Source organism: Panthera uncia, assembly GCF_023721935.1.
Source record: "Panthera uncia isolate 11264 chromosome C1 unlocalized genomic scaffold, Puncia_PCG_1.0 HiC_scaffold_3, whole genome shotgun sequence".
In the NCBI taxonomy this organism is placed as follows: domain Eukaryota; kingdom Metazoa; phylum Chordata; class Mammalia; order Carnivora; family Felidae; genus Panthera; species Panthera uncia.
In genome coordinates, this window is record NW_026057584.1 from 8,990,098 (window position 1) to 9,006,310 (window position 16,213).

General features: G+C 40.0%; 1 protein-coding gene across 3 annotated transcripts in view; it reads right to left on the minus strand.

The window, feature by feature from the left end:
• CAB39 (calcium binding protein 39) overlaps window positions 1–16,213 on the minus strand; it is an 87,497-nt gene that overhangs the window by 45,716 nt on the left and 25,568 nt on the right. For 2 of the 3 annotated variants that reach the window (XM_049614711.1, XM_049614712.1), the window contains exon 2: window positions 4,481–4,636. In XM_049614711.1, coding sequence (XP_049470668.1) covers window positions 4,481–4,594 — 114 coding nt within the window. In that variant the 5' untranslated portion in view covers window positions 4,595–4,636. Of the gene's footprint in view, window positions 1–4,480; window positions 4,637–16,213 lie in introns of those variants that run through there. The other variant, XM_049614713.1, reaches the window with a different exon arrangement.

A 16,213-nucleotide genomic window follows, 5' to 3' on the forward strand; every position in this document is an offset into this window, starting at 1 on the left:
CATCCTTCCTGATGAAAGTATTCTCAAACATCTTATTTGTTGTTGTTGTTATTGTAAATGAAATACTTGCTTAAAAAAACTACAATTTCTAGATAGTTTTGATTGGTATTTAGGGAGGCTATGGATTTAGCTGCCTTGTAAATAAACTCATTTTTACGTTGATTTGCTTGTGTTTTGTACAGATATATGAGAATGTCAATAATGTAATTCTCCCTGCTTATTTGCAATAGCTGTATTTTTTATTTCTAAACCATTTCTTCCTTCCTTCCGTCTTCCTTCCTTCCTTCCTTCCTTCCTTTCTTTTTCTAAACCATTTCTTTATGCACTGGCTGGATTTCCAGAACAAGGCTAAATAAGTCATAGCAAGCACTCTGGTTTTATGGGACTACCTTCAAGCTTTCAGTCTTAAGTATGAGGTCAAAGTTGTTTTTCACGGTTTTTAATTTAGTGGTTAGATTTTCACCTTTCCATGTATTTTCAGGTCTCTGTTCCCTTTTTTGCCATTTGCATCAGTTGCTACTACCTTTTGAATGTTGATAACAAGGTGAATTGGGAAATTGCAGGGTTCTCCTCCCTCTTCTTAATCTGTTTCAGAAAAAGTAATTTCTACAAGTTGCCTTTCAGAGTTGTCCCTTTCCACTGAAATGAAATTTATTTTTCATAAATTCAACTATTTTCCTTTGCTTTGTTTATCCTAATAGCAGGAGGTCTATTCTTGCTAAGGTTTAAAGAAATAGCTCTCAACCTTGGTGTTATGGATATTTGGGGCCAGGTAACTCCTTGTTGTGGGAGGCTGTCCCACGTTTAGCAGCATCTCTGGCCTTTCCTAACTAGATGCCAGTAGCAGCCTGTGCTCCAACACAGATTAAAACCAACAATGTCTTTAGACATTGCCAAATGTCCCACAGAAGGCAAACTGCCCCTGGTTGACAACCACTGGTTTAGTCAAGTAGATGATATGGATTCTAACGGAGACTAAGCATGCTTTCTATAACTTACAGGACTCACCTCCAGTGCCACCTCCTCATATAGCCCATCTAAGTTAGGACACTCCCCCTACCTGCTGCCACCCCCCACACACCCACACACCTTCAGTCGACTACCACAGATGTCAAAGCATGGACTCCTGTGGACCCTTGAGACCCTTTCAAGAGGCCCAGGAGGTCAGAACTGTTTTCAATCAATACAAACACATTTGCCTTTTTCTGCCGAATTGCCATTTGCACTGACAGTGCTGACCCTCTAGCCTGAGTCAAGGCGGGGACAACAAACTGTACCGGCCATCATTGCCATCTTCATCACCATGTACTCAGTTTAAAAAAAAAAAAAAGCCATTTTGCTTAAGAATGTCATGGGAAAGCAGAAAAAATATTCATTTTATTATATTTTGATATTTGAGTACACATCTTTTTAACATTTGGTGTGATAAATACAGGGGGTATACGTAAAACACCTTCTGCCCCTTATTAAAGTAAATGGGTTGTCTTAAGGAAAAGTAATTGTATGACAGAGCTACAAGCTGAATAAGCCACTTTTTTAATGGAACATCATTTCAACGTGAAAGAAAAACTGACGAATCATTCAGGCTTAGATATTTGGCAGACATTTTCTCAAAAATGAATGAAGTGAGAGCTTGTCACTTTAAGGAAAACACCCTATAGTATCTGCTGCCCAATTTGAATTCTGAAATCTGAATACAACATGCATAAGTCTGACCACTTCCCAGTACTTCCAGACTTTTCTGATGGGATTAGTGGTAATACTTAAAAATGTGAATTTTTGAAATTGTATAATGTGTCAATATTTGGAAGATGTGTATACATCAGTGATCCAACACTTTCTAAATGATCAATGCATGTTACAACATCATGCATGGATAAAAGATCTTTTCAGGGTGCCTGGGTGGCTCAGTCAAACATCTGACTTTGGCTTAGGTCATGATCCCACGGTTCCTGAGTTCGAGTCCCACAGTGGGTGAGCCCTGCTTCCGGTGAGCTCAAACCCCGCTTAGGGTGAGCCCTGCTTCTGTCTCCCACTCCCCCCTCTCTCTTTCTCTCCTGGAATTCTCCCTCTCTCTCTCTCTGCCCCTTGCTCACTTGCGCCCTCTCTCAAAAAAAAAAATCTTTTCAAAATGCAGAGTATGAAAAGTTTATTTATATACTCTCAGATTCTATTACAATCAAGGAGCTATCAATTGGGCTTTTTTCCTTTTTTATTAAAGATTTTTGTTTATTTATTTTGAGAGAGACAGAGACAGCATGTGTGGGGGAGGGGAAGAGACAGAGGGAGAGAGAGAATCCCAAGCAGGCTCTGTGCTGCCAGTTCAGAGCCTGAGGTGGGGCTTGAACTCATGAAACCGTGAGATCATGATCTGAGATGAAACCAAGAATCGTAAGCTTAACCAACTAGGCCACCCAGGTGCCCCAAGGAACTATCAATTGTTGAATTTTGGTGTGGCTATCAAAAATATTCAGAATTATCTGAAAGGCTATTAAAACACACCTCCTTCTTCCACCCATACATCTGTATAAGGCCAGACTTTATAACTTCAACCAAGGAACATATGACATCAGAGTGAATGCAAACACAAATATGAAAATCTAGCTATCATCTGTTATACCCAAATTTTTTAAAAAGTTTTATCATATCATAAACATTTATCTATTATCTTACAATGGGAATGCAAGAAACTCTAGAATTTCCATGAAAGATCTAAAGTTGAATTATAAAAAAATTTTACTAATTTTAGATTGCTTCTTTGGTTTTAAATATTTATTTGGGGGTGGGGGCAAGGATTGAGAGAGACAGAGGGAGACAGAGGATCTGAAGCAGGCTCTGCACTGACAGCACAGAGCCCGATGCAGGGCTCAAACTCATGAACCATGAGATCGTGACTTGAGCCCAAGTCAGATGCTTAACTGACTGAGCCACCCAGGCACTCCTAGATTGCTTCCAATGACAGAAAGATAGATTAACTCAATAGCCTGTAACAAATCTTAATCCCATGGGTGTGAACTTCGTTTTTTTATAGGAACACAGGTAAACCACATCTTAAAAAGATGGTAGTAGTTAAGCAGTCTACTATTCAACCCAAGAGAGGAAACAACCTCCTAAAGTAAACAATAGGGTGGAAGAGGTCATTCCAGTCAAATACTCATTCAAGAGACAGCAGGTATCCAGCCCATGGTAGACAGGTACTGTGGAGGGCACAGGTGGGCCAGAAATAACACTGGAGTCAAAGAGCTCATGTTCTAATAAGAGAGAAAAAATACAACACAAATAAAATCATGTTCAAAGATGGAGGCAGTGTTGGCACTTCCAAAGGAGATGACCAAAAGGTAGAGATTTGTTTTAGGGGGCAAGCATGAGGAAGCAAAGGGAGTATTCTGGGAAGCCATCTAGGAAAAAGAGAGGTATGGGGTGGTTCTGAAAGATGAATGGGGGCTGGGGTGAAAATCCAAGGGGGTGGACAAGACAAAGGCATTAAAAATGGTATAGCTGATCATTTGCTTTAGTTGCTCTAGTGGACAGAGGCAAGCTGAGATTGCTAGAGCTCACAGAATAGTGGGGAGAAGGGTTGAAAACTGCCTAGAAAAGCAGAGACCAGGTCATGAAGGGTCTTGTGTGCTATGTGAGGAGTCTGCACTGAAGGTTTAAAGCAGGGGAGATATTTTAGAAAGAGCATTAAGGAGGCTACTGCTAAGATCCATAAGAGAGGTCATGAGGATCTTCATCAAGTGGGAATGGCAGTCAGGATCAATTCCTAATCCCTTAGGAAGTAGGATTCATAGTATTTCACGAAGATGACATTTTAAAGAAGGAGGAGAAGGGGTGCCTGGGTGACTCAGTTGGTTTATCTGACTTCGGCTCAGGTCATGATCTCATGGTCTGTGAGTTCAAGTACCACATCGGACTCTGTGCTGACAGCTCAGAGCCTGGATCCTGCTTCAGATTCTGTGTCTCCCTCTCTCTCTGCCCATCCCCGGCTCGTGCTCTGTCTCTCTCTCTCTCTCTCAAAAATAAATAAACATAAAAAAAAAAAAAAAAAAAAGGGAAGGAGACAGATCAGGATGAAAGCCAGGTTTTGGACTATGGTGACTGGACAGAGGGAGACACTTGTCATTGATACAAGGAACACAGAAAGGAAACTGGGAGAGATGCCACTCCAAGAAGACCACAGGTGGAAACACTGATCAGATAAACCACTTCAACAATGAACCCCCCTCCCCACCAAATTAAATAAATTTGAGAACCTGAAATGAAAAACTGAGAGAAAAGTGAGAAAGCGATCTGTTGGATGGCAGTATGGAAGAAAGTATGTGGTGTCTAGGCAGCAGCAAATGCCATTTGAGGACTCTATTTTAAAACCCCAAATAAACCCAAATTGGGATTTACTGATCTTTTAAAATCACTTCATAATCTGTCTTACATTTGCTCCTAATAAAAAGATTGAAAATATAACATAAAACCAAATGCATACCTTTTCTGCTTTTTTGTCAGAAATGTCTTGCTTTTCCAGAACAGCCATGCTCTCCTTCAGGTTCTTCACAATGTCTGCTGGGGATTTGTGAGACTTCCCAAATGGGAACGGCATGGCGGCAGCGACAGATGCCTCGCTGCGCTCTGCCTGCTTCACCTGGGGGCACAGCACAAGGCACAAGTGAGAAGAAGTGGGGTCAACAGAAGACATACTTTCTAAACCCTAATCTGGGAAGAAACCCACTGTCTGAGAGAGTCATTTTATGACAAGACTTGCAAAGTGAGTAGGAACGAGGAAACCTACAAATATACACAGGAAATGATAATGCAGAGAGATCTTAGAATTACAGAATGTTTCGTACCTCTCGAAACACCTTTTTTATCACCTGCTCCCCTAACCACCCATTTGAGGAGGAACATGCTGGTGCTGGTGAGCAGGGCAACTCACACTGCCAGGCCCCACGCTAAGCACTTTAATTCATCATCTTATGGGATCTTTTCAAACAATTCCCCGAGGGACATTATTACTCCCATTTACAGGTGAACTTTAATGAGGTCAAGAAACTGGCTCAAGGTACCAAGCTGTAAAACCAGCTCAGGTCTATCTCAATCCAAAGTGTCCTTAATTACCACACGGTACCTCTAATTAACAGGTATCTCTTACGGTTGAGGAAACTGAGGCAAAGAGCTAGGTAAGGAGCTTAGCCAAACAGCACTAGCAACAGGCTCACTATCTAAGTCTCTCCAGATATGCCCTGGCCTGTGTTCATGCTGTTTCCTCCTAAGCACCCCGGGGGCACCCACCACCTTCTCTTCAGTCAGTCAGGGTCTCTGAGTTGGAGAATCTTGGACAGAGCCTTGGGCAAAGCTCCCAGCGGATCCTCAAGTCCCTTATGTGACAGTTTCATCATGTACTCTTTCTGCCTGGATAGGACTATCTCCTGTGAAGGAACTCACTGGATAAAACCCTTGGGGTAATGAACTTCTGGAAGTTCTTAATTTCTTATGGGCAGCAGAAAACAACATTCCAACCACATAAACCACAATATTATATCATGTAAAAGGAGGACATCCACTAGAAGTCACCATGAAAAAACAAAGTTAACAAGACAAACAATGGAAAGTAACTCGGGAACCAGTCAGAACTTTCAACTTCTTTTACTAAATGGAAAGAAGCTATATTCACAGACATTAAACGACCTCATGGAGATACCAAAAGATAACTTTTTTTCCCACATGTGAACATGAAATATCTCCACTGCACAGCATCAGTAACACTTCTTTTGAGCTTTGCCTAAGACTTTATTTGAATAAAGTATTTAAATGTTTTTTTCTCCAGGGTTTGAGATACAGTGACCTGTTTACAAATAAACATATAGGGGGAAACAGCATGCAAATGAAGGTCAATGTTAAGCCTACAATTAAATCATGAGCATGTATGTTAATTCTTGACATGTTTTGATATGATCTGTCCTGACCAATCTTTACACCCAAATATCACCTATATAGCTCACTTCCTACCAGACTGTAAATCCTTCTTTGATCGCATTAAAACCACATCTCCATTAACAAAAGAGATATGTCCTCAAACACAGGTTTTCAAAAACCAAAGATGAATACATTCGTTTCTAAATATCTTTTCTATGATAAGAAGTTTGGATTTTATAGGTGAGTTATCCCAAGTGGCTGTTACATTATCTGATTACCTGGCTAGATGGTACATAAATCGTGGTCACTCTTTTCCATTATTTTCTATTTAACCTTTTGTTTTTTGAGGGGGTAGGGAGTAATGCAGATGCTTTTCCATAAACACAGTGGACTCAGAATCACAGTAAATCCTCTGAAAATGCAATCTTTCCTATTTGTACTCTGCAAATAATAGCAACGATGCTACAAGTCAATGTTGGGTGGAGGGTGGGAAGAGTTTAATGGTATTTTGCAGGAAGTGTTATGGTGCTATGCAACAGAGATATTTTCAGCTTGGGCTCAATGGTGGAAGAAGTGACTTTCCAGGGCAAAGGGGGTTTTAAAAGGTTCTACCATAAACCAGATACTCGTCATAGCAGAAAGAGTACAGCTGGTGAAGATAACACATATAAAGTGCTTCTGTGAGGGAAAGAGGAAGCATGACACAATCATTCCTTTTTTAATTAGTATACCTATGCAGCCAAGATTTTGCAGAACATATATACTAGTAAGACTGTGCTTTGAGGAAATACAGTTAGTATTTCTTGTACTAAAAACAAGAAGTGGACACTCCTCAGCAAGATCCTTGAAGGATGTGAAACACACAGGCGTATGTCTGAGTTTTGGAACTGACAATCCCAAGAGTATGGACATAACCAGGCTGGAAGCAGCAATGGTTAAACAAGCATTAACATGGTTAAGAGACACCTTTCACCATAACAATCTACCTATCTTCCCTGTTTTCCTTCTTCCTCCTTTATCATCAGCAGTATTTCATTACAAATATCTGAGGGAGTTTTAGGGACTAATAACAAGAGCCCACTGGCGAAGGCCCTTCGATAACTCTTCACCGCCCTTATAATAAAATACAAATTCCTACCATGGCCCTCCTAGGCTTTGCCCATCTCCAACTCATGGCCCAGCATCCCGACCTTTATCATAGAGGTCCAGCCACACTGAGGTCCTTTCTGTTCCCAGAAGATGCCAACTACTACTAAGCCCGAGTGCCACATTTGCAAATATGGTAAGAATCTTAATTTTTAAATCTAGATGGTGGATATATGGATTTTCATTGTTACGCAGCTTTTGTGTATGTTCAAAGTATTTCTTAATACTGTTTTAAAACTGCCTAAACTATGTTTTGGACATAACTGGAGATCATGAAAGAGATAGACAAAAATATATATTACAATTGAAAAATCATTTAGCTTTCAAATACAAATTTCCTCTGTCCCTCAAAAAAAAAATACATATATATGTGTATGTATGTTTTTGGCTCATAATATACCTCAGCAGGATTCTTTGGACTGAGTCAAAATTATTATTGCGATTGGGAGAAAACCGACCACTGTTAGGATTCTAAAGAGGGCTGTGGAAACCCATACCTACAAATCTCAAAGTGGAGATAAGCCTGCTCCTGATGGTAAACAAACAGCAGTATATGCTTGAATCCCAAAGATAAAGAAGACTTGGAGGGGAAATTTAGCTTGAAATTTTGAGGGACTGGGGGAAGGGTGGGGTGGGAAATAATGAAACATACTAGTTTCATATTAAAATTAACATTTATGGAATTGCACACTAAAGCTGCACGAAAGGAATCTATGTGAACATGTAGCACTGCATACCCCTTAGCTTCCATGCACTGCTCTCCCTTAGTTGTTGTTTTCCTTTCTCTCTGAATGCCCTTTCTTTCTGCATTTAATTCAGTGACTCATCTCTACTCCAATGTTGATGTCCTTCAGGGTTCCACCCTCAGCTGTGTTCTTACTCTGTATTCTCTGATTGATCTCACCTACCCATGGTTTCAATAACCTGAAACCCATTTCCTGCTCCAACCAAATGGACTACATTTCCAACTACTATTCTCTATAAATGTCTTCCAGGCAACTCAAACCTCACCCCAAGTCCTGTTTCTAAGTTCCCCTTCACAGTGAATGAATCCATCGTTCACCCAATCACAAAACCCAGTCATCATACCACTCTTTCCACTTGTTAACTCTTCCATATGTGATCAATTCACAGTTTCGGTCAATTCTACTTTCTAAATCTCTATCCTACAGACACCAAATGTGGATCTTCACTATTCTCCACATAGGGCAGTGGTTGTCAATGGAGCCAATATATCACTTTTAGGGGATGTTTTGGGAAATCTCGTTCACACAATGATTGGGACCACAAATCACTCACTCTCTCTCTCTCTCTCTCTCACACACACACACACACACAAAATAACAACAACAACAACAACAAAACAAAACCAAAAACAATTTCTGTGCTGTTGTTCACATAAGCATAGCCTTCAGCTAGATTCTATATATTCTTGGGGGTGTGGGGTTCGGCTAGGGATCAGAATAATGAAAGTCTTTCTATCTACTTCTGCATCTATGTCAGCCACCGAGAGTCAAACTTACAGTTTTTAAGAAATGGTTACATTATTCATTAGCAAAATGCAAACACTGAAGCACTACACAAGGCAGGCAGTGAAAATCACCTGCAAAGCCTATAGAGACAACAGGTATTAACAGTCTGTCGTACATTCTCCTTTTTATTACTTGCTCCATGTCTGTGGTCGTTCGTACTGGGAGTCTATTCTCTTCTTCAAACAGAGACCAGATGATACTAGAAACGGTCACTTAATTTCTTACAAAGAACAAAAACTGCACATCACTGTTCTGTTATGTGAATGCTCTGAAAAGTACAATGCTCCACCCCCAAGAAAGTGCTGGAGAACATACAGAACACCTACTGGGAAAATAAAAGTCTAACATAATTAGAGTTAGCATTGCTGGGCACTGCCCTTCTTAGGCAATCTGTTTTGGCTTGTGCGGACACCCTCCTAACTGTAGCTAACTCTATTCACCTGTGTATTGACAAATACCGAAAAGTAGTCAAATGGTCCATAAGCCACTGATCAGGACATCCATTCATTTAAATACCAACTATGCACTCACAATATGCCACAAGCTAAAGGCATCAAGGGCACCTGCTCTACAGAAGACAGCATTCTGGTGTGTATGGATGTGGGTGTATGTGTTTAGAGACAATAATGAGAAGCTGCTGAATGACAACACATTCCTAGACAGCTGAGTTAATGGGATTCTATACTAACATACTGTTAGATCTGACTCATAAACACTTGGTGGTCAAATGCAAAAACTGAAAATTGACAAATAGTCCCACATACAATAATAAGACTTGCACACACGGCTGCTAAGGTAAATCAAGCAGTCATGAGAAGTGTGGAATGTACTGCACACTTAAACCCATTTTTAGACAGCTGGCTCTGAGACCTCACCTCCTGCTTCTACAGTTAGTGTTACTTACTTCAAATTAATACTCAATATCTAAAACATGCCAGACTATCCATATAGTAGTGTGGGGCAAGTATATAAAGCACAGTGGTTAATTACACAGCTTTATTTTTTTTTTAATTTTTTAACATAATTTATTGTCAAATTGGCTAACATATAGTGTGTAAGGTGTGCTCTTGGTTTTGGGGTAGATTCCCGTGGTTCACTGCTTACCTACAATGCCCAGTGCTCATCCCAACAACAAGTGCCCTCTTCAATGCCCATCACTCATTTTCCCCTCTCCCCCACCCCTACATTCACCCTCAGTTTGTTCTCTGTATTCAAGAGTCTCTTAACGGTTTGCCTCCCTCCCTCTCTGTTGTAACTTTTCCCCCCCTTCCCTTCCCCCATGGTCTTCTGTTAAGTTTCTCAAGATCTACATATGAATTGAGAACATACGATATCCGTCCTTCTCTGACTTATTTCACTCAGTATAGTACCTTCCAGTTCCATCCATGTTGCTGCAAATGGCATGATTTCATTCTTTCTCACTGCCAAGTAGTATTCCCTTGTATATATAAACCACATCTGCTTTACCCATTTATCAGCTGATGGATATTTAGGCTCTTTCCATACTTTGGCTATTGTTGAAAGTGCTGCTATAAACATTGGGGTACACGTGCCCCTATGAACCAGCACTCCTGTATCCCTTGGATAAATTCCTATTAGTGTTATTGCTGGGTCGTAGGGTAGTTGGTTCTATTTTTAATTTTTTGAAGAACCTCCACACTGTTTTCTAAAGTGGCTGCACCAGCTTGCATAATTACACAGCTTTAAAGATAACCTGGGTTCAGATCCTGACTGCCTCATGCCTTAGCTTAGACTTTTGAGACCCTTTTCCACATCTCTAAAATGAGAAAAATAGCTTACCTTACAACTTAGCACAAGAATTAAATTATATGTTTGAACATGCTTATTAGCACAGCATCTGCATATGGTAAAATTTGAATAAATAGTAATAAAGGATAGTTATGCGGGGTTTTTTGTTTCTCCTAACATCTGATTTGTGCGGTGTCTGGGTGGCTTAGTTGGTTAAGTGTCTGACTTGGGCTCGGGTCATGATCTCGTAGTTCATGAGTTTGAGCCCTGCATCAGGCTCTGTGCTGACAGCTCAGAGCCTGGAGCCTGCTTTGGATTCTGTGTCTCCCCCCCCCCCCACCCAAAAATAAACAAACATTTTTAAAAAAATTTAAAAATAAATAAAATCTGATTTGTGATCATTTCTAGAATGAAAAATGGGTAAAAAAAAAAAAAGGTATCTACACAGATTGGACAGCAATATAAAATGAGTGATCTTATTCGTCTTTTTAATTTTTTTTTTAACGTTTATTTATTTTTGAGACAGAGAGAGACAGAGCATGAACAGGGGAGGAGCAAAGAGAGAGGGAGACACAGAATCTGAAACAGGCTCCAGGCTCTGAGCTGTCAGCACAGAGCCCGACGCGGGGCTCGAACTCACGGACCGTGAGATCATGACCTGAGCCGAAGTCGGACGCTCAACCGACCAAGCCACCCAGGCGCCCCCTTATTCGTCTTTTTAAACCTGCATCTTCCAAGTTTTGATTCAGCTTTTGGATGAAAAGGCTACATGCCCTTCTTAGCTGTAAATAAGATGCAATAACTTACCTCCATTAAAATAAACCATGAATAGCTTTAAGAAGCATTTGGACCTTTGGTTAATTACCAAAGCCACCAAATACATACATAGATCATCATTAACTATATCAAAACCAAAATTAAGTGTCCAAGAGATACAAGACTTTGGAGTGTGTTTTGCAATTAATATACCTTGCAGGGGCCAACAGTGTTCAAAACTGGGTACTATTCAGGAGTCAAACTGATACTCTTTTATAGCCTAGATGGTAAACCAGAGGGTTGTAGTTGTAATAGTAGTATTTAAATTATTTGTATGATCTCTCATGCAGGTCACAGTTTATAAAGCACTGTTGCTTCTCTGTTCAATACCTCCCCCGATGACTTCCCATTTCACTCAGAATAAAATCCAAACTCCTGACCAAGGCATATAAGGCTCATTGTGATCCACGCCTTTCTATTCTTGTCTCTTACACCCCAGACGTTAGCTACACTCCCTGGCTTGAATTCCTGGGCCAGGCCTATGTACATTCCCCACACTGTCTAAGGAGAGCTTTCAGCTCAAATCCCTGTGGCTCTCTCCCTCATTTTACCCACACTTCTACTCAAATGACACCATATGAATAGGGCCTTCCCAGACCACTGTTTCCAAAATAGCACCTCTCCCCTACTTTCATCTCCTTATCTTGCTTCATTGCTCTTCCAGTACTTATCACCATAAACTGACATGTTTATCTGCTCCTTTCTGTTAAAATAAGTCCTATGAAAACAAGGACTTCACTGGTTTCACTCATTCATTGCTGTATACCCAGAAACTCTTAATTTCAGCTCAGGTCATGATCCCGGGGTTGTGGGATCGAGCCCCACATTGGGCTCTGCAGTGAGAATAGAGCCTGCTTAAGATTCTCTCTCTCTCTCCCCGCTCTGCCCTTTTTCCCTCACTTACGCTCTCTAAAATTAAAAAAAAAAAAAAAAAATTAATACAAGATCATTTCTCATAGAGGAATCAGGTCTCCATGAAGGAGCAGGAAATACACAAGAGGAGCCTGGGACATGTTAGTTACTTCAGAAAGCAAAGATGAATGAATGGGTTCATACAAAAAAAGACACAGGAGCCAATCTGAGTAGGCTTCCACAGGCCAAAGATGATACAATTGGGGCATAAAAAGGGAAAATGACTACAATGAATTGGCACACAAATTGAACCTTTGCGTATATATTTAGTAGTAATATAAGTATATATAATTAATAGAAGTAAAACATTAAAATCTATGAAAATTATGGTACTAAAAAAGAAAATTTAGTAGTCACCTTAGAGCCTGTGAGAGCAACACCACAATACCCTCAAAACTGGTAAATGAAGGGAACGGCGCATTTATCCTGTCTCTTCTATATAGCCTGTATTTGAGGGTAACCAAATAGGTGGCAAGGAAAAGTTCTTTATAGAAGATTCACATAAACGTACTAAATGTAGGAAGAAAAATTGAAAATTACCATTTTGTAATCCTTATGAAATAATGGATCTAGGCAACAAACATCAATGGCCATTAAAATCACAAGTGAAAGGGTGAGGGAGAACTTCATAATGGATACACTGGAAAACACTCATCTATTGCTAAAAATAGGACAACCAGACATCAATCTGTCTCATGACATAATGCAATAGGAAATACAAAGTTCCATCTATAAAAATCTGATTTCCTTTCCCCTACTAGAAACAAAAAATCTGAATAACCAAGTTTCTAGAGCCACCAGCCTAAAGGAACAAGTTGAACAACATCACTAGGAAGCAGTAAGTCAAGCCCAGAACAAAGGACAAGTCAAATAACTGGTTTTCTCCAACAGATTAAAGGGCATAAGGCAGGGTGAGGTGAGAAGCAGAGAATATTAAATAGTGAGACACTCACAAGACATCGTCAAATATATGGACCTTCTCTGGACCCTGATTCAAATAAACCAACTTTTAAAAATGATATATTGGCAATCAGAAAAATTATACACTGGACATAATTAAGGAATCACTGTTAATTCTGTCAGGTATCATACTGGACTATAGTAGACAGTCTAACCAACATGTCCCAGGCTCATCTTGTTTGTGTACAGTAGACAAGAGTAGATAGGAAAAAATATCCTCAGTTAGACACACATACCAAAGTTTGAGTGATTTGAGATTTCCTTTAAAATATTCCCTAAGAGTAAGGTGGGGGGGGGGGCAGATAGAGGAAACAAGGCTAGCGAAGTATTAATCACTGTTGAAACAGGAGATTCATTATACTACAGCCTATTTGTATATGCTTGAACATTTTCATAATTTTAAAAAGATGAGTAATAAGGAAAAGTTCCTATTCTGAAGAACTGGCCTGTCTACTGTGCTTTGCTTTTCCCCTCTTATTTGCCAAAACATCCAAAACGTATGTGTTAACTGCAGACGACCACCTTAATCCATGTTTCTGACTTAAAAACAACACATTCTCCTTTACAGAGCCTCAGAGCTCTCTTACTGCACTGTTCCCATCTACACGTGTTCATTTTGTCCCCTGCAGTTCAATAAGTAAACTTTCCTGTTGAAGGCAGCTAGGAGGAGGAAGAACATTCACAGAGAGTAAGTACATGGGCAATGACTTCAAAAGCTGACATGCAGTGTCCTTCCTTGAAATAATCCTTGGAAAACTACAGCGATACCACCATGGGCAGTCCCTCCTTGGGAGCACAGTTACTTCTCTACTTGCCCCAAACCTGGCCCCTCCCCCTACCACAGATAAATGCCAGTCGCTCCAGGAAGATCCCACAGTAGAGGTCCCCACCCTTCTCACACTCTAAGCTTTTAAAATCCGGATGATGCTGTGCTGTTGTTATTTATATATGTATCACCTCCAAAGAGTCAGGAACCCCTGTGGTGGCCAACTGAGTATTACCCATCACGTTACATGCTTTGTACAAGACTCCAGATAAATTTATTGACAGGGAACCGAAAAAACACTTCTCAAAACAAAAACAAATAAGGCCACAGAAATGACTGATACATAAATAACCAGGAGTTAACTAAAAAATTTTAATTTGAAACCCAGCCTGAAAGGGGTTAGGGGCCACCACCTAAATAGTTTGGGAGGTCAAGTGAGCAGGAAATCCTAGGAAAGTCCCTATAATTTACCTGTTGCTATGCACAAAGCTGGACCCCTACTTACTGAGCAACTCTAATTTACCATATAAACATGGCAAAATTCTGATTAAAGTGTGACGGATTAAGGTATAATTAACCAACATGGAATACTGCTGGGTTCCCAAGATGGTGATACAACTGTAGAACTATCTTGTTTTGATTCGCACAACTTTTTTTGCATGGACTGCTTCTTTAACATTAAACTAGAATGAACTTAACAGCACTGATCACTTGTGCATTATACTGTGATGTATATATATTCTCTAATCCACACTTTTTTTTTCATGTTTATTTATTTTTGGGAGACAGAGACAGAGGGCCAGTAGGGGAGGGGCAGAGAGAGAGGGAGACACAGAATCAGAAGCAGCTCCAGGCTCTGAGCTAATCAGCACAGAGCCTGATATGGGGCTCGAACTCACGAACTGCAAGATTATGACCCGGGCCGAAGTTGGATGCTTAACCGACTGAGCCAGCCAGGCTCTCCAAAACATTTTTTTCCTTAATTCAAGTGTAGTTAACATGCAGTGTTATATCAGGTGTACAAGATAGCAATTCAACAATTTCATGTATTACTCACTGCTCATCAAGTGTACTCTTAATCCCCTTCGCCTAATTACCCCCATCCCCCCACCAACCTCCTCTCTGGTAACCACCAGTTTGTATAGTTAAGGGTCTGGTTTTTGGTTTTTCTCTCCTTTCCCCTTTGTTCAATTGTTTTGTTTCTTAAATTCCACATATGGGTAAAATCATATGGTATTTGTCTTTCTCTGACTGGCTTAAGCATTTTGCTTTAGCATTATACTCTCTAGCTCCATCCATATCGTTGCAAGTGGCAAGATTTCATTCTTTTTTATGGCTGAATAATATTCCATTGTACATATATACCAGATCTTTATCCATTCATCTATCAATGGAAACTTGTGCTGCTTCCATAATTTGGCTATTGTAAACAACACTGCAATAAACAGGGGTGCATCTATTCCTTCGAATCAGTGTTTTTGTATTCTTACTACAAACACTTTATCCATTCCCACCTTCTTGAATCCTATGGTAAATACTTTTATACATCTTTCGAGTCACAGAAAAGGCTATCCCTGAGATCCTATAATGAGTGTGTCAGTCAGGATACAAGGCAAGTGTCTTGACTCCAAATTCTCTTTGTATTTACCTGTCCTTTCATCTTTAAAAAATTTTTGTTAATGTTTATTTATTTGAGAGAGAGAGTGAGTGAGAGAGAGTGAGTGAGAGAGAGAGAGAGCATGAGCAGGGGAGTGGCAGTGAGAGAGGTAGACATAGAATCCGAAGCAGGCTCCAGGCTCTGAGCTATCAGCACTTGGGGCTTGAACTCATGAACCATGAGATCACAACCTGAGCCAGTCGGACGCTTAACTGACTGAGCCACCTAGGCACCCCTATCTGTCCTTTCATCTTACATACAGATGAAGTATTACAAAAATGTACAACATAACGTTAATAAATTAATAAGTATCTAGAAATAAATGTTCACCAAGTCACTTTTTACAAAATATTGATTTTTAAAATTCTGATCAAATAGGCAAAAGGCAATCTCTAAGACTATGGAGTTAAATAAATGTGAAAAGAATACCCCTGAATGTCCCCTAGCCCTAAAAAACACACAAAATGAAAACTGGTCCATATCTCTGTTTCACTTGGTTTGGAAAAGATTTTTACTACTCATTACTGAAAACCCAAGTTCCTTTTCTATTAAATATCAGAAATGCACTGCATAGAGAGCCAGGCTATGAAAACTGTATACTCCTCTCCAGTTTGAACTAGTATCTCAAACACATGCATCCGTCTGAGTGATCACGTGCTTCTCCATCCACTCATCCTTCATTCTAAGTAAATTATACAATGAGTACTTAATGAAATGGGCTTAGTAAAAGTGATGTTTAGAAATAATTTCACTTTTGTGTCCTTCTAA